At 39.1% G+C, this 18,850-nt stretch overlaps 1 protein-coding gene across 3 annotated transcripts in view; it reads left to right on the top strand.

The window, feature by feature from the left end:
- SCLT1 (sodium channel and clathrin linker 1) overlaps positions 1-18,850 on the top strand; it is a 226,186-nt gene that overhangs the window by 165,316 nt on the left and 42,020 nt on the right. For all 3 annotated transcript variants that reach the window (XM_070386529.1, XM_070386528.1, XM_070386530.1), the window contains one exon: positions 1,527-1,723. In XM_070386529.1, the coding sequence (XP_070242630.1) occupies positions 1,527-1,723 (197 nt within the window). The remainder of the gene's footprint in view (positions 1-1,526; positions 1,724-18,850) is intronic.

Raw genomic sequence — 18,850 nt, 5'->3', positions numbered from 1 at the left:
GGAGGGGAGGGGAAATTGTCCGTGTATACCGTAACTGTGGTAGTAAAGGAATTCCCATATATAATTTTTTTTTTTTTAACTTTACAAAGCTCTTTGAAAGAACCTGAACTTTAGTATGTAAATCAAAAGTGGCTTGAGGAGCCTCTCAGAGGAGCTTTTGATGAACACATCAGGGTGCTGGGAGCATGGCATACTTGGAGAGGGCTTGGAAGCTCTGCACACCCCCTACCATCCTGTACCTTGTTGTGTATCTCTATTCCATCTGGCTCTGCTGGAGTTGTATCCTTTATAATAAGCCAATAAACATCTTTTTGTGTGTTTTAAAAAACATAAATGGGTTCAATTTAAACCCAGCTCTCAGTTACTAAGAGCATGAACATTTATTGTCCATCCAGGCAGCAAAAGTAAAAATAGATTATGAAAGCAGGTTTATATTAGTGGTATGTTTTTTTCCTACTGTCATTTCAAGGTGTTGAGGAAAGTGTTAAAAAATGTGTCAGTCAGTCAGTTCAGTTCAGTCGCTCAGTCGTGTCCAGCTCTTTGCGACCCCATGAATCGCAGCACGCCAGGCCTCCCTGTCCCATCACCAACTCCCAGAGTTCACTCAGACTCACGTCCATCGAGTCAGTGATGCCATCCAGCCATCTCATCCTCTGTCGTCCCCTTCTCCTCCTGCCCCCAATCCCTCCCAGCATCAGAGTATTTTCCAGTGAGTCAACTCTTCACATGAAGTGGCCAGAGTACTGGAGTTTCAGCTTCAGCATCGTTCCTTCCAAAGAAATCCCAGGGCTGATCTCCTTCAGAATGGACTGGTTGGATCTCCTTGCAGTCCAAGGGACTCTCAAGAGTCTTCTCCAACACCACAGGTCAAAAGCATCAATTCTTCGGTGCTCAGCCTTCTTCACAGTCCAACTCTCACATCCATACATGACCACTGGAAAAACCATAGCCTTGACTAGCCGGACCTTTGTTGGCAAAGTAATGTCTCTGCTTTTGAATATGCCATCTAGGTTGGTCATAACTTTCCTTCCAAGGAGTAAGCGTCTTTTAATTTCATGGCTGCAGTCATCATCTGTAGTGATTTTGGAGCCCAAAAAAATAAAGTCTGACACTGTTTCCACTGTTTCCCCATCTATTTCCCATGAAGTGATGGGGCCAGATGCCATGATCTTCGTTTTCTGAATGTTGAGCTTTAAGCCAACTTTTTCACTCTCCTCTTTCACTTTCATCAAGAGGCTTTTTAGTTCCTCTTCACTTTCTGCCATAAGAGTGGTGTCAGCTGCATATCTTAGGTTATTGATATTTCTCCATCTTAATTCTGCTTTCATTAAATTTATACTATAACATAGGATAAGTCTTCATCTATGATGGAGACAAATTATAAAATTAATTTTTATATAGATTCCTCATCCAAACATTTCTGTGCCACAGACCACACAATAAATGATTGTATTTATCAGTGATCACTATGTCTCCTAGAATAACAGAAAAGAAAAAGAAAATACTATTTTCATTTTATTCCTTAGATCAGTACAATGGAGCATGAATTTTCAATAAAGGAACATGCGTTTGAAGTTCAATTAAGAGAAATGGAAGACAGTAATCGAAATTCCACTGTTGAACTGAGGCATCTCTTAGCTACTACACAGAAAGCAGCCAATAGGTGGAAAGAAGAAACAAAGAAACTCACTGAAAGTGCAGAAATTAGAATCAATAATCTAAAGTAAGTCCACTATTAATTCTTTGGTACATTGTACAGAAAAATTATTTAACCTTTAGTTTAATGTCCTTGCCATAATCTTTTTGTAAAAATATGTAAGTCTGTACCTTATATTTTTTACAACAAATATTAAATTACTATGAAAAATGTTGACAATTATAGATCAAACTAACATTGTTTGTTTTATAAATTGTATGCATATCCCAGGAAATACAGTGATTTTTGTTGGACATGGCAGTTTAGAATCATAATACTATTCATGTATAGATATAGCATAGTAATGTTCCGTAGTTGCAACAGAATCTATTTGGCCTGCAAAGCCTAATATTTGTTCTTTGGCCCTTTAAGAAAAAGTTTGCTGACGTTTGCCCAGGAAGAACATGAACTTTTATGATGAATGAAATGGGAAGCTATGAAGGGCTTTTAACAAAATAATATGATCGGGCTTAAATGTTCAACAGGTCACTTTGACTGCTCTATGAATAGCCTGGAGAGGGTCAAGGGTAGAAGAAGAGAAAAGATGAATCAGTACTGTGACAATCCAAGTACAAAATGATGGTAACTTGGATTAAGTTTCAAAGGACTGGAAATCATTTTTTTAAAGTTTGCTTTGGGCCATGTTAAGTATGAGCTACCTAAAAGATCTTTAAGTCAGAATTAAAAAAAAAAAAAGAATATCACCTTGTTAGGTTCACAAGTTTGGAGTTCAGGGAAGATATTGCAACAAGAGCTATAAATTTAGGAGTGATTAAAATACACATAATTTTTAAAGTCATGGAATTAGAAGGTATAGAAAATAAGTCTGGATAGGGAAATTAGGCAACTGAGGACTAAGTTCTAAAATTTAGTTTGGAGAAATGAAAATTTAGCTGAGCCTGAGAAAAAATTCTGGGACAAACAGGAGAAAGGATAGTAAAAAAAAAAAAAAACAACTCAAAAAGAATGACATAAAAATAGATGATATTTACTTTTTACAGATGGATAAACGGAGTCTGAGTGACATAAAGGAACTTGTTCAAGGTCAGATAGCTAACAAAGTAAAAGATCCTGGTTTCAAATTTAGTCAGCTTGGATATAGTCAATATGGTCCTAACCATTAAAGTTTGCTTTGTTTTTTTTTTTTTGCCAGTTTATTTCTTTTTATTGAAGTGTAGTTGCTGTACAATATTATATGTTCTAGGTATACAATATAGTGATTCACAACATTTTAATTTATAGTTACTGTAAAATATTGGGTATATTCCCTGTGTTGCACAATATATGCTTTTGCTTATTTTATACCTAGTAGTTTGTACATCCGAATCCACCACCCCTATACTAACCCTCCCCATTTCTCTCTCCCCACCAATAACCACAGTTTGTTTTCTGTAGCTGCAAGCCTGTTTCTTTTTGTTATATTCACTAGTTTCTTTTCTTGGCCAAGTAGTATTCTACTGTGTATATATTTCACGTCTTCTTTATCCATTCATCTATTGATGGACACTTAAGTTGCTTCCATTTTTTGGCAATTGTAAATATTGCTGCTGTGAACTTTGGAGTGCATGTATCTTTTCGAATTAGTGGGGTTTTTTTTTCTTTCAGATGAATACCCAAGGGTGGAATTGGTACTTCTATTTTTAGTTTTTGAGAAACCTCCATACTGTTTTTTTCTCCCCCTCCTTACTGTTATCGACAGTGAGTGCATCAGTTTACATTCTCACCAGCAGTGTACTAGCATTCCATTTCCACCACATTTTTGCCAGCACTTGTTATTTGTGTTCCTTTTGATGTTAGCCATTCTGACAGGTGTGTAGTGATATCTTATTGTGGTTTTGTTTGCATTTCCCTGATGATAGTGATATTGGACATCTTTTCATATGCCTATTGGCCATCTGTGTGTCCTTTTTGGGAAAATGTCAGATTAAGCAGGTATCACTATAAACTTCCTTCTTAGACCTGGTTTTACTGTGTCCCATAAGTTTTGAATTGTTGTGTTTTCATTTTCATTTGTCTCTAGGAATTTTTAAAATTTCCTCTCTGATTTAGTGCTCTATTGATGATTTTGTAGCTATAGTTTGGCCTCCACGTTTGTAGTTTTATAGTTTTTTCCTGTAGTTGATTTCTAGTTGCATAGATTTGTGATTGAAAAAGATACTTGATATGATCTCAGTTTTCTTAAATTTATCAAGGCTTATTTTCTGGCCTAGCATGTTATCTGTCCTGGAGAATGTTCCATTTGCACTTGAAAAGAATGTGTATTTTGTTGCTTTCAGGTAGAATATTCTCTCTGTATGTAAATTAAGTGCATTTGATCTAATGTGTCATTTAAGGCAAGGATTTCCTTACTAACTGTATGTCTGGATGATCTGTCCATTGATGTAAGTGGGATGTTAAAGTCCCTGACTATTATTATTTCCTGTCAGTTTCTCCTATTATGTCCATTAATATTTACCTTATATATTTAGGTGCTCATATATGGGGTGCATATACATTTATATTTGTTATATCTTTTTCTTGAATTTATCCCTTGATTATTATGTGTTGTCCTCCTTTGTCTCTTCCAGCAATCTTAATCTTACAGTCTGTTTTATCTAAGTATTGCTACTCTGGCCGTCTCTTGATTTCCATTTGTATGGAATACCTCTTTCCATTTCCTCACTTTAGCTTTGTGTGTGTCTCTAGATCTGAAGTCTCTTGTAGGCAGCATGTGTATGGGTCTTGTTTTTGTATACAGTCAGCCAGTCTATGTCTTTTGGTTGGAGCATTTAGACAATTCAAAATTAAGATAATTATTGAGATGTACTTACTGCCATTTTGTTAATTGTTTGGGGCTTGTTTTTGGAGATTTTTCCTTTCTTTTGTTCTCTTCTTTGTGACTTATGACTATCTTTAGTGTTTGGATTCCTTTTTCTTTTTTATGTGTGTATGTCTGTTACAGATTTTTGTTTTGTGGTTACCACAAGGTTTTTGTAAATCATATTGCTTTAGATACAAAGCAGTTTTAATTGATTTTTTACATTCAGTTCAGTTCAGTCGCTCAGTGGTGTCTGACTCTTTGCGACCCCAGGGACTGCGCACGCCAGGCCTCCCTGTCCATCACCAACTCCCGGAGTTCACTCAGACTCACGTGCATCGAGTCAGTGATGCCATCCAGCCATCTCATCCTGTCATCCCCTTCTCCTCCCGCCTTCAATCTTTTCAAATGAGTCAGTTATTCGCATCAGGTGGCCAAAATATTGGAGTTTCAGCTTCAACGTCAGTCCTTCCAATGAACATTCAGGATTGATCTCCTTGGATCTCCTTGCAGTCCAAGGGACTCTCAAGAGTCTTCTCCAACACCACAGTTCAAAAGCATCAATTCTTCAGTGCTCAGCTTTCTTTATAGTCCAACTCTCACATCCATGCATGACTGCTGGAAAAACTATAGCCTTGACTAGACTGACCTTTGTTGGCAAAGTAATGTCTCTGCTTTTTAATATATGATGTCTAGGTTGGTCATAACTTTCCTTCCAAGGATCAAGCGTCTTTTAATTTTATGGTTGCAGTCATCATCTGCAGTGATTTTGAAGCCCCCCAAACAAATAAAGTCTCTCACTGTTTCCCCTGTTTCCCCATCTATTTCCCATGAAGTGATGAGACCAGATGCCATGATCTTAACATTGTTTTACATTGCTGATCTCTAATTTCAGATGCATTGTAAATACCTGCATTTGTACTCTCTTCCCTCCATGATTACTATTTTTTATTTCATATTTTACATCTGATTGTTTTGCGTATCCCTTAACTGCTTATTGTGGATACAGATGATTTTACTACTTTGGCCTTTGAACCTCCCTACTAGCTTTTTGTGTGGATGATTTCCTCCCTTTACTGTGTGTTTGCCTTTACTAGTGAGCTTTTCCATTCAGTAATTTTCTTGTTTTTAGTTGTGGCCTTTCTTTGTCTCCTAGATAACTTCATTTAACATTTGTTGGAAAGCTGTTTTGCTGGTGCTCAAGTTTATCTTTTGTTTATCTATAGAACTTTTAATTTCTCTGTCAAATCTGAAGGAGAACCACGCTGGGTAGAAGATTCTTGGTTGTAGGATTTTTGTTTTTTTCTTTTCATCAATTTACATATATTGTGCCACTCCTTTCTGGCCTGCCGAATTTCTGCTGGAAAATAAGCTGATAACTTTATGGGCATTCCTTTGTATGGTATTTATTGGTTTTCCCTTGCTGCTTTTAATATTCTCTCTTTATCTTTAATTTTTGTCATTTTAATTATCATGTGTCTTAGTATGGTTCCTCTTTGGAACTCTCTGCACTTCCTGGACTGTTTCTTTTCCTAGGCTTAGGAAGTTTTGAGTTATTATGACTTCAGATATTTTCTCTGACCCTTTCTCTCTGAAATGCTAATGCTCTGCTTGACGTTGTCAATGTATGCTTGACAATGCTTGACGTTGTCCCAGAGGTCTCTGACACTATCCTCATTTCTTTTTATTTTTTTTCTTTATCTGTACAGTGGCAGTGACTTCCCTCGTTCTGTCTTCCAGCTCACTGATGCATTCCTCTGTATCATTCAGTCTCCTGTTGTTTCCTTCTAGTGTATTTTTCATTTCATTTGTAGTCTTCATCTCTGTTTAGTTGGTCTTTTATGTTTTCTCTTTATAACAGAAACTACTAACTTCTCACTCTCTGTATGTATTCTTTTCCCAAGTTCTTTGATCATCTTTACAGTCATTACTCTGAACCCTTTCCTGGTATATTGTCTGTCTACACTTATTTCTTCATCTAGGATTTTATCTCTTCCTTCATCTGGAGTATATTCCTCTGCCTCCTCATTTAGCCTAAGTTGCTATTTGTATCTTTACGTATGTGGTAGATTAGTCACACTTCTCAACTTTAGAGAAGCGGCCTTCTGTAGGAAACATCCTATGCATCCCAGCAGTACACTCCCCTCTCATCACTCAAACTGTAGGTTCTAGGGGTACCCCAAGAGGGCTGCGTGGGTCCTTCTGTTGTGGCGGGCTGACTATGTGGCAGTCTGGTGGGCTTGTTGTCCTGTAGCCTGATTGGTTGCCAGGCTGTATCTTATATGGATGCTCCTGTGAACTAGTTAGTGAGACCCAGTTATGAAGCAGCTTGTTGTGGAACCCTCAGGGGCCTCAGGCTAGTGCTGGCTCTCTGGTGGGCAGAGTCAGCATTTATAAGACTCTGAGCTGTTGCCTGCCCTCTGCTTTGTGATTCTAGGTCTGGGGTTAATGCCATACTAGTGGCGAACAGAGCCGCTTCCTGGAATCTGGCTGTAGGGCCCACGGATCCCAGAGCTGATGTCAGATTGCTGATGAGCGGGGGCAGGTTCTTGACACAGTTGCTTATGGGGGATTGCTGTGTTCCAAAGCTTGTGTTGGCCTACTGTTAGTGGACTGGATATGCAGGCTGCTAGATCATGGTTTTCTTGCCTCTGGTGTCTACCTTCTGGTGGGTAAGGCTGGTCTGGAGGCTTGTGCAGGCTTCCTGGATGGCAGGGCTATTGCCTGCTCAGTGGTGGGTGGAGCGGAGTCTTGGTCCTTTGAGCAGGGCCATATTTAGAGGCAGGGAGTTGGTGATGGACAGGGAGGCCTGGTGTGCTGCAGTTCATGGGGTCGCAAAGAGTCAGACACAACTGAAGCAACTTAGCAGCAGCAGCAAGCAGCCTGTCTACTGATGAGTGGTCTGTAACCCCACTCAGTTAATTTTTTGGCCTGAAGCATCCCAATTCTGGGGCCTACAGGCTGTTGGGTGGTGTCAAGTCCTGACACTAATGAGCCAGAGGGAAGATTTCAAGATGGCAGCCACAAGCATCAGTAGCTATGCAATAGATAGCTCCTAAGTATGGCTACCACCAGTGTCTATGTCCACAGGAAGAGTCACAGGCATCCCCACTTCTTCCAGAGACTCTCCAACAAGGTAAGTCTGGCCCAGGCTTCAATCAAATTACTGCTTTTGCCCTGGGTCCTGGTGCACGTAGGATTTTGTGTGTGCCCTTTAAGAGTGAAGTCTATTTCCCTCAGTCCTATGGGGCTCCTGAAATTAAGCCCCACTAGCCTTCAAAGCCAGATCTCCAGGGGTTTGTGTTCACAGTACAGAACCTCCAGGCTGGGGAACCCAACATGGGGCTCAGAACTCTCACTCTGCATATAATTATCCTCCAGTTTGTGGGTTGCCCACCAGAGAGTATAGGACTTGATTATATCAGGAGTCCATCCCTCCTACCCATCTCACTGTGGCTCCTTCACTATGTCTTTAGTTTTATATCTTTTCTGGTAGGTTTTGGGCTTTTTCACTGATGGCTGTTCTGCAGATAGTTATTACTTTTGAGAGGAAGTGAGCTTGGAGTCTTCTTACTCTGCTAGCTTGGCCAACCCCCCTGCCCCCACCACCAACCATAGTGTTTTATAAAATGCTAGTGACTGGTTGAGTAAGATAGAACTGAGAATGAACCTTTCGGTTTGGTACCCTGTGGTGCTTTTATTATTGATAATAAAAATAAGAACAGTTTTGGTGAAATGCTGGAATGAAAATGTATTTAGAATTAGTTTGAAAGAAAGGGAAAATTTTGCTTGCGTTTATTGGTGAGCTAGGACATTTGGACCTGTCCTCTCATGGCTAAAAACGTTACATGAATTATAAAAAGCATCTATTTGCATTAAATAACAAAAAATTATTACCAGTTTGACTTTATCCAAGGAATGCAAAATTATTAAAGCATTAGAAAACAAATTGATGTAATTTACCACATTACTTATTAAAAGAGAAGAATCATAAGGTTATCTCAATAGAGATAGAAAAAGTATTTGAGAAAATTTAATATGTATCCATTTTTGATTTTTAATATGTCTCAGCAAACTAGAAATAGAATTTACTTAATTTTATAAAGGTATCTCTTCTAAATCAAACATTATTCTGAATAGCAAAACATAAATCTTAATAGCTTTTCTTTGAAGACTGGAAAGATGACCAAGACCACTATTACCACTTCTGTTAGTATTTGTACCAGAAGTCCTAATCAGTGCACTATGTCCAGAAAAAGAAATAAAAGGTATACAGACTGGAAAAGAAGAAAACAGTCATTCTTCACAGACATAATGATTGTATGTGTAGAAAATCCAAAATAATTCACAGACCAATTGTGTTTCCACATCCCAGCAACAAACATTTCAAAATAAAACTTTAAAAATAGTATAATTTATGTTGTATCAAAATATATCAAATGTCTGTGAATAAATTTAACAAAGAATGTATAAGACTTTCTCGTGAAAACTAGGGTATTAAAAATAAAGGTCTAAGTAAATAGAGATATCATATTAATTGGTCAGAATCCTTAATATTATACATTTGTTAATACCCCCTGCCCTGACGATATAGAGATATAGTGTAATCTCAGCCAAAATACTTACACATGGAGCAGTATCCAAAATATTAAGTGAAAACGAAAAAAAAAGCATAGTGTACAGTGTGTATACTATTCTACCCTTGTCAGAGTATTTACTAGCTTTGACTGGTGAAAGGACCTAGATACAGTGGCCAGTATTCAGATGCAGGTGAGGTATCCTAAAAGAAACCAGGACTCCTTAGAGAAATGACTGATTACAGATCTGGGATAGGAAAGTATAGGATGAGCCTAGGAAACACTTTGTGGTAGCGAAAGGCATGGACAATACCAAGATTATTGGGATCAAATCAAAAGGACCCAGTAGCCAACTTGAGGAAGCTCCCACTGGCCTATATGGTGACAGTTTGATAGTTCATCAAAGAAAATATCTGTAGTAAATGTTAACATACCAAATATATTAAAAGTCTGTGACTTCAGAATGATATTAAAGAAAAAATTCTTTGGTCACCTTTGGAAGATATTATAGAAACAGCTTTTTCTGGAAAGATGAAGTTAAAATCCAGCATTTATTCTACTTTTCCTCTATTCACTGGACTTCATCAAATGCTACTTGGCCTTTTCCTATCATAACAGTCCTTACTTCACTGGTTAGGGAACCAGTGTATGGATTTTGCCAGTTAGTTGCTTAATATGTCTCCCAATTATGTATCTCAGAATCAGGAAACAACCACAAGGTAGGATTATGGACACCCTGGGCCCGCTGAGACAGCTCAAGCCGAAAGTCCTTTGATGACCCGCCTGCAATTACTTCTCTGCTTGATGGACCACAGTGGTATTTAGAATCTCTAGGAATTTGTCGTTTCCAGTAATCGTTAAAGTGTCTGAATTTCCCTTCCCTGTTGCATGGTTACCCTGCCTACTCTTCACAGGTCCTTTTTAGGGGAAAGCTAGGAGGAAGTATATACGAATGTATAAAAGATTCCTTTAAAGGAACCTGCAACTTCTTCCTCCACTCAAGGGGCTCTGAATCTGAACAGATTTAAGTTTCAGTTCAGTTCAGTAGCTCAGTCGTATCCGACTCTTTGCGACCCCATGAATCGCAGCACGCCAGGCCTCCCTGTCCATCACCAACTCCTGGAGTTCACCCAGACTCACGTCCATCGAATCAGTGATGCCATCCAGCCATCTCATCCTCTGTCGTCCCCTTCTCCTCCTGCCCCCAATCCCTCCCAGCATCAGAGTCTTTTCCAATGAGTCAACTCTTCGCATGAGGTGGCCAAAGTACTGGAGTTTCAGCTTTAGCATCATTCCTTCCAAAGAAATCCCAGGGCTGATCTCCTTCAGAATGGACTGGTTGGATCTCCTTGCAGTCCAAGGGACTCTCAAGAGTCTTCTGCAACACCACAGCTGAAAAGCATCAATTCTTCGGGTTAAAGAGCCATGACACTGTCTTATAGTGATTAAACACTGCTATTCATAAGATCTTGAGCTTTTCTTCTGCAGATCAAACAAGGCTTGAGTAGACTGCCCATCTATTTCAGTTCTAGGATGACAGTGATAAAATTATCAAGCCCCAAAGATCTCTGCAAATCAGATTCTGCGGGTTACTATTTGAACTCTACTGCCGTTGTAATGATGACTGCATTTGCTTTGGAGATTTAAGGCCACAACATTGCCCTTGCTGTTGAGAATTGTATCATTTTCATTAAATTCAGGTAGTCCAGATCCATGGTAGCAGTTCCCACTGTCATTTCTGTCCCCCAGAGAATAGCCACTACAGACCTCTTCAGGGATAATGAGGCACCCCTCCTGACTGTATTTCTCATAGTCCTGGTGAAGGCAGTGTCCTCTAGACCCTCCTGAAGGAGGCAGTCTCCCTGACCTCTGATAACTTTCTCAACACCAGATTCTCACGTGGGGATGAGTGTGTCCTCCTCTCTTCCTGGGAACATTTCTCTTGAAAATATTCAGACACATTAAGGGACACTATTGATAGCTAGTGTATAGGGGCCGGGGGTGCTGGTAACCATCCTGCAGTGCTCAGCACAGCCCCACACAGCAAAGAATTTTCCAGCCAATGGTGTTAGTAGTGCCATGCTTGAGAAAGTCTGCTCCGTGCTGCACAACGAGTTTTTTACATTTCAGTATTCCATATAGGTCGCCTTTGAATCCAGATTTTGTTCAACCAACCAAGCAAACCAAAATACTTGAGCTAATTCATTGGATATAGAATATCTGCTTTGTGAGCCCATATTGGTAAACATGGCCTCATCCAGTGTTGTTGTTTTGTTTTGTTTTTTGCTGTAATCTAGCACCCTTAGGATCTAGTCACACATACTCTCTGATTTCTATGTAAAATTGGCAAAATCATGTAATTATCATGGTGCTTTCTGCCACCTCAGAGGTCTCGTCTTCTACCTCATTTCCTAGAGCTAAGTAGACTTCAATCTGGCCATAGATGTAGAAGCAATGGATGATGGCACGGTAATTCCTGAAAGAAGTTACCTATTCGTTGCAAGGCAACCTCCTTAGGTGAGTCCTTTACATATTCTTCAGGCAAAGGAGACTTATCTTCCCAAATAGAGAAGAAGAACTGCTTCTACTCTCAGAGAAAGCCTTACAGAATTTAGGGCTTCAAGGCTCCAGCTTCATTGGAGTCTGTCTGTTCACATGTCCCCATTTCAACTTGGAGGGGAAAAAAGACCCTGCGAGGTTATGCATTCAGCCTGTGGTGGTATTCAGCCATTCCTGGGATTAGACTTTGGATTTGATTTTCAGAAAATTCAGCTTTGCAACTGCTGGAGATAAGGGTTTCTTTTAGGGTAATAACAGCAGCTTCTGGCCCCCTAACCTAGACTTTGAACTCAGAATTTAAAACTCTGAGCCCTTTATTTTTATTTTCAGAGCTTTCCATTATACCTGGAAGCTGCATTATTTTCTTCATTCCCTGTCATTATTTAGTCACTCAAAATGTTACAGTATACAGGCACTTGATTATACAGGTAATAATTTAACTCTTTTACCATGGATTATCACGGTCCCCTTTACCACTGACCTTTAAATTTAAGCAGAGCATAGAACAATTCTAGGTAATTCACAACCAGTTAGAGTACCCATTCATAAGGTTATATCTTCTGGAACTACTTCTGGTACCAATTTCTCTATGCATCAGGGTTTATTCAAGGAAACAGAACTACTCCGGACAGTACTGAATAGTAATAGAATATGGGATTTATTGTAGGAATTAGACCTTATGCAGTGGCACTGGTAGAGAATTCAATTAAATGCACTTGTCTCTGCATCTGATGCTAAACCTGAGGTCACTGTGGGTCTCTGAACCAGCAGTTGTGAAGGACAGCTGAATGCAGATGAAACAGCTCACAAGGACAAACTGAAACCCTGTTTTCACCTGTCTCTCATCACTTCCACCTCAAACCACTTTGTGGATGACCTGCAGGAGAGGCTGCTGCCCTTCACCATGGATCTGTACATGGTCCAAGAGGCCAAAAGAGGAGGTCTAACAAGAGGCAGAAAATGGAATTGCTGAAGGTTCAGGTGGTGCCCCACACCATTATAGTGACCTAACATATCAGCAGCTGTGCAGGAGCTGCCACAGGGCCAGGTATCCTGCCAGCCTTCACAGCTACTGCACAAACTTCTCTTATGGTCAACACCAGCCCAGGACCAGGCAAGGAAAGGAATCCTGGGAAACATAATTGCAGGTTAACTAAGTTGGTGCAGTCCAAAGACACCACCATGTGCTTGTCATAGTGTAATTCTTGATGTTGTTCAGTTCACAATGCTTATGTAAGGAAGAACAAAACTATATAAGATAAATGAGGTTTAACATCAGTCTAAAGATTATGATGTGCATGCTAAGTCACTTAAGTTCTGTCTCTTTGTGACCCCATGGACTGTAGCTTGCCAGGTTCCTCTGCCCGTGGGATTTTCTAGGCAAGAATATTGGAGTGGGTTACCATTTCCTCCTTCAGAGAATCTTCCCAACCCAGGGATTGAAGCCATGTCTCTTATATCTCCTGCATTGACAGGCAGGTTCTTCACCACCGGCACCACTTGGGAAGCCACACACATATTTCTGCTGCTGCTAAGTCGCTTCAGTCATGTCCGACTCTGTGCAACCCCATAGACGGCAGCCCGCCAGGCTCCCCCGTCCCTGGGATTCTCCAGGCAAGAACACTGGAGAGGGGTACCATTTCCTTCTCCAATGCATGAAAGTGAAAAGTGAAAGTGAAGTCGCTCAGTCGTTTCCGACTCTTAGCGACCCCATGGACTGCAGCCTACCAGGCTCCTCTGCCCATGGGATTTTCCAGGCAAGCGTACTGGAGTGGGGTGCCATTGCCTTCTCCGCACACATATTTATGATGGTAACTGTATGTTGAATATACACTGTTTGCCACTCTACATACTCCTTTAATCATCACAAAAGCTTTATGAAGTAAATGCTATTATGCTCCCTGTATTAGGGTTCTTCAGAGAAACAGAACCAATAAGGTGTATGTGAGAGAGAGAATGTGTGTGTGTGTGTAAAGGTTTATTTTAATGAATTGGTTCAAGTGATTGTACAGGCCTGGCAAGTCCAAACTCTGATTGAGAAGACTAGCAGGCTAGATAGTCAGGCTGTTCCTTTTCAAGTCCAAAGGCATTCATGCTGGAAATCTGAAAGCCAGTGTTACTGTTCGAGTCCAAAAGTCCTCTGTTGCAGAGTACCCTGTTGCTTGGAGGAAGTCAGCTTTTTGTTCTATTCAGGCCATCAACTGATTATATAAGGCCCACCCACATTATGAGAGGCGTTCTGCTTTACTCAAAGTTCAGTGACTTAAATGTAAATCTTATCCAAAAATACTGTCATTGAAACATCCAGAATAATGTTTGACCAAACATCTTGACACCATGGCCCAGCCAATTTGACACATAAAATTAACCATCACACTCCCTATGTCATACATGAGGAAGCTCTGGACTTTAAAAAAATTCATGCAAGTCTACAGTTCATCATCTGCAATTCTAAATTTAAAAAAACTGAAAACAGTTTTTTCCTAAGTTATCTTCCTACACTTTTGTGGCAAAATCTGACATGAAATGATAGGCTATTTTTGATACATGTGTTTCTATATATGCACACACGTATATAGATACACAGAAACATTTATTTCCTTTGTAATGCCTATTAATATGTTTTACTGAAAAATATTTATGATTGTAATCATCTCTGTCATACTCTTAACCCATAAAATACTTTTCTTGAATCCTTGGATTCTGCTATATTGTATAGGTAACTTGTGAACACCAACTAATCACTCCCAGTAGATTATTGATAGTGAATGTGTTTTGTTTTAGTTCGTTATTTCCTGAGGTATGGATCAAAGCACTTGCCAAAAGGAAAGACATAGAATGTTGCATTTAACTCCCTTGAGTCTGTCAAACTAGTTTTAGTACAGCCCTGTCTGTTGCTTATAGTCTGGGCTAGAAAGATTGTTAATGCCCTTTACAAACCATGACTTCAGGAATACCACTTGATTTTTTGAAAAGTAATTTTACCCCAGTTATACATGTATTTTTTATTGTTATTACAATATAGTTTACAGTATTGTATTAGTTTCTGATTTACAGTAAACTGAATCAGTTATATGTATACATACAGCTATTCTTTTTTACATGCTTTTCCCATGTCATTATAGAATATTGAATAGAGTCCCTTGTGCTATACAATAGGTCCTTATTAGTTATCTATTTTTTATATATGTGTGTGTGTGTATATATATATATAGTAGTGCATATATGTTAATCCCAATCTCCCAATTTATCCCTCCTCCTTGTTCTTTTCCCCTCAGTAACCATAAATTTGTTTTCTACATCTGTGACTCTATTTCTGTTTTGTAAATAAGTTCATTTATACCATTTTTTGAGATTTCACATGTAAGAGATATCATATTTGTCTTTCTCTATCTGAGTTCACTCAGCATGGCTGTCTCTAGAAGTATCCACACTGCTGCATTCTTTTTATGGACATGACTAAGCGACTTCACTTTGACTTTTCCCTTTCATGCATTGGAGAAGGAAATAGCAACCCACTCCAGTGTTCTTGCCTGGAGAATCCCAGGGACAGGGTAGCCTGGTGGGCTGCCATCTATGGGGTCGCACAGAGTCAGAGACAACTGAAGCGACTTAGCGGTAGCATGGCTGAATAATATTCCACTGTGTATATATGTACACATCTTCTTTATCTGTTCCTCTGTTGATGGACATTTAGGTTGCCTCCATTTCTTGGCTGTTGTAAATAGTGCTGCAGTGAATGTTGGAGTGCATGTATCTTTTCAAATTATGGTTTTCCCCAGATACATGCTTAGGAGTGGGATTGCTAGATCATATGATAGCTGTATTTTTAGTTTTTTAAGGAACCTCCATAACTATTCTGCACAGTGGCTATACCCACTTTACATTCCCAGCAACAACGTAGAAGGGTTCTCTTTTTTCCATACCCTCTCCAGCATTTATTTGTAGATTTTTTGATGATGGCCATTCTGACTGGTAGAAGGTAGTATCTCATTGTAATTGTGATTAGCATTTCTCTAGTAATTAGTAATTTGAGCATCTTTTCATGTGTCTCTTGGCCATCTGTATGTCTTCTTTGGAGAAATGTCTATTGAGGTCTTCTGTCTCTGGATTTTTGGTTTTTTTTTGTTTTGGTTTGGGGTTTTTTGTGTGTGTGCTTCATAAGCTGTTTTATACATTTTGGAGATTAATCCCTTGTTGCTTCATCTGCAAATATTTTCTTCCATTCTTTGTGTTGTCTTTTCCTTTATGTTTATAGTTTCCTTTGCTGTGCAGAAGCTTTTGAGTTTAATTACGTCCCCTTTGTTTATTTTTGTCTGTATTTTCATTACTCTGGGAGGTGGATCCAAAAAGATCTTGCTTCAGTTTATGTCAAAGTGTATTCTACTTATGTTTTCCTCTAAGAGTTTTATAGTATCTGGCCTTACTTAGTTCTTGATCCATTTTGAGTTTGTTTTTGTGTATGATGTTAGAGAATGTTGAAATTAGAGAATAGGATGATGTGTTCAAAGTGCTGAGAGGGGAGGGGGAAAAAATGCCAACCAGGAACACTCTATCTAGCAGTTATCCCCTCAGAAATTTCCCAGATAAACAAAAACTGAGGAAATTCATGATCACTAGACGTGCCTTACAAGAAATGCTGAATGGAGTTCGTCAAGCTGGAATTTAAAAAATATTAATTAGTAATATGAAAATTTACAATACAGTGATAAAGGTAAATAATCAAGTTCCGAAAACTCTAATACTGTAAAATGGTGTGTTGATAATTATAGTATAAAGGTTAAGGACCAGAGTATTAGAAATAACTATAACTACCATAATGAATACAGTTGTTAATGAATACACAATATAAAAAGAGGTAGATTACTGAAGAGGCAGGGGAGAAAAAAGGCAGAGTTTTTGTATTCAAGCAAAGTTTTTGTATTCAGCATAAAATAGACTGTTCTATCTGTAAGATGTTTTGAGTAAGCCTTGTGGTAACCACAAAGCAAAAATCTGTACTAGATTTGCAAAAGACAAAGAGGAGACTTGTCACAAAAAACGCCAATTCACAAAGGAAGGCAGAGAGAGAGGAAAAAAGGAGCACGAGAAGTGCAGAACAGCCAGAAGACAGTCAATGAGAAGGCATTGGTAGATTTTTACATATCAGTAATTACTCCAAATATAAGTGGATTGAGGGCTTCATTCAAAAATATAGAGCGGCTGAGTGAACTGAACACAAGACCCATTTATATACTGCCTATAAGAGACTCACTACAACTTTAAGGACACAGGCTCAAAGTGGAAACTGAAAGAGAGCAGTGGTAGCTGTACTTAAATCAGACAAAATAAGACTTTCACGTTGTAGTTCCTTTTCTAACTTCTTGGAATAGAAGCATGTCTCACAGGTTTTCATTTTTTCCTAATGCATCTATTCTTAAATGTTATAAAATTTCCACTAGATACTGACATAGCTTTAGCATATGTTTTGATGTATGTAGTATTTTCACAATTACTCAGTTTTAAATATTTTAAAATTTTTATCTTTTCTTCTTTCAGTCCATGTTATTTATAAGTACATTTTAAAATTCCTGAATAAATGAGGATATTTTTCTTATTTTATTGTTAATTACTTCTGTTTTCCATAAATACGTCTCTTAGAAACAATATGTTGTTCTTCTTTAGATCATTTAGTTCATTTATATCCAGTGTAATCTAAACTATACTGGGATTTGTTTTCATTGTTTTAGTAGCTCAGATGGTTAAGAATCTGCCTGAAAGGCGGGAGACCTGGATTCCATCCCTGGATCAGGAAGATCCCCTGGAGAAGGGAATCTTCTGACAACCCACTCCAGTACTCTTGCCTGGAAAATTCCATGGACAGAGGAGCCTGGTGGGCTGCAGTCCATGGGGTCACAAAGAGTCAGACAAGACTGAGTGGCTAACACTTCCACTTCCATACTTCTGTCATTGCTTTCTTTCTGTTTCCTTTCTTGTACTCTTTATTGACTTCGTGTTTTTTCCCCATCATTCCACTTCTCCCCCTAAGATTTGGAAATTACATTGTCACCAGATTTTAAAGTCTGCTTTGTAATGTTTTTGTTTCACCTTACTAATTGTTTTGTGTAATTACAGTTCATTTATATTAGCCCATATATTTACCACTTTCTTTATTCTGAATTTCTTCTTCTATCTCAAGCATTCCAGCTGGAACTAGTTTCCTAGTGTCTTAGTTCAGTTCAGACGCTCAGTCGTGTCCAACTCTTTGCGACCCCATGAACCACAGCACGCCAGGCCTCCCTGTCCATCACCAAATCCCAGACTTCACCCAAACTCATGTCCACTGAGTCGGTGATGCCATCTAACCATTTCATCCTCTGTCGTCCGCTTCTCCTTCAGCCCTCAATCTTTCCCAGCATCAGGGTCTTTTCAAATGAGTCAGCTCTTCACATCAGGTGTCCAAAGTATTGGAGTTTCATCTTCAACATCATTCCTTCCAATGAATACCCAGGACTAATCGTCTTTAGGATGGACTGGTTGGATCTCCTTGCAGTCCAAGGGACTCTCAAGAGTCTTCTCCAACACCACAGTTCAAAAGCATCAATTCTTTGGCACTCAGCTTTCTTTATAGTCCAACTCTCACATCCATACATGACCACTGGAAAAACCATAGCCTTGACTAGACGGACTTTTGTTGACAACATGGTGTCTCTGCTTTTTAATGTGCTATCTAGGTTGGTCATAACGTTCCTTCCAAGGAGTAAGCATCTTTTAATTTCATGGCTGCAATCACCATCTGCAGTGATTTTGGAGCCCAGAACAATAAAGTCAGCCACTGTTTCCACTGTTTCCCCATCTATTTGCCGTGAAGTGATGGGACCAGATGCCATGATTTTAGTTATCTGAATGTTGAGTTTTAACCCAACTTTTTCACTGTCCTCTTTTACTTTTCATCAAGAGGCTCTTTAGTTCTTCACTTTCTGCCATCAGGGTGGCGTCATCTGCATATCTGAGGTTATTGATATTTCTCCCAATAGTCTTGATTCTGGCTTGTGCTTCCTCCAGCCCAGCGTTTCTCATGATGTACTCTGTATATAAGTTAAATAAGCAGGGTGACAATATACAGCCTTGACGTACTCCTTTTCCTATTTGGAACCAGTCTGTTGTTCCATGTCCAGTTCTAACTGTTGCTTCCTAACCTGCATATAGGTTTCTCAAGAGGCAGGTCAGGTGGTCTGGTAT

This window comes from Bos mutus, chromosome 17, assembly GCF_027580195.1.
Source record: "Bos mutus isolate GX-2022 chromosome 17, NWIPB_WYAK_1.1, whole genome shotgun sequence".
Lineage (NCBI taxonomy): Eukaryota > Metazoa > Chordata > Mammalia > Artiodactyla > Bovidae > Bos > Bos mutus.
Note: the sequence above shows the minus strand (reverse complement) of the source record. Positions and strands in the feature narration are given on the sequence as shown.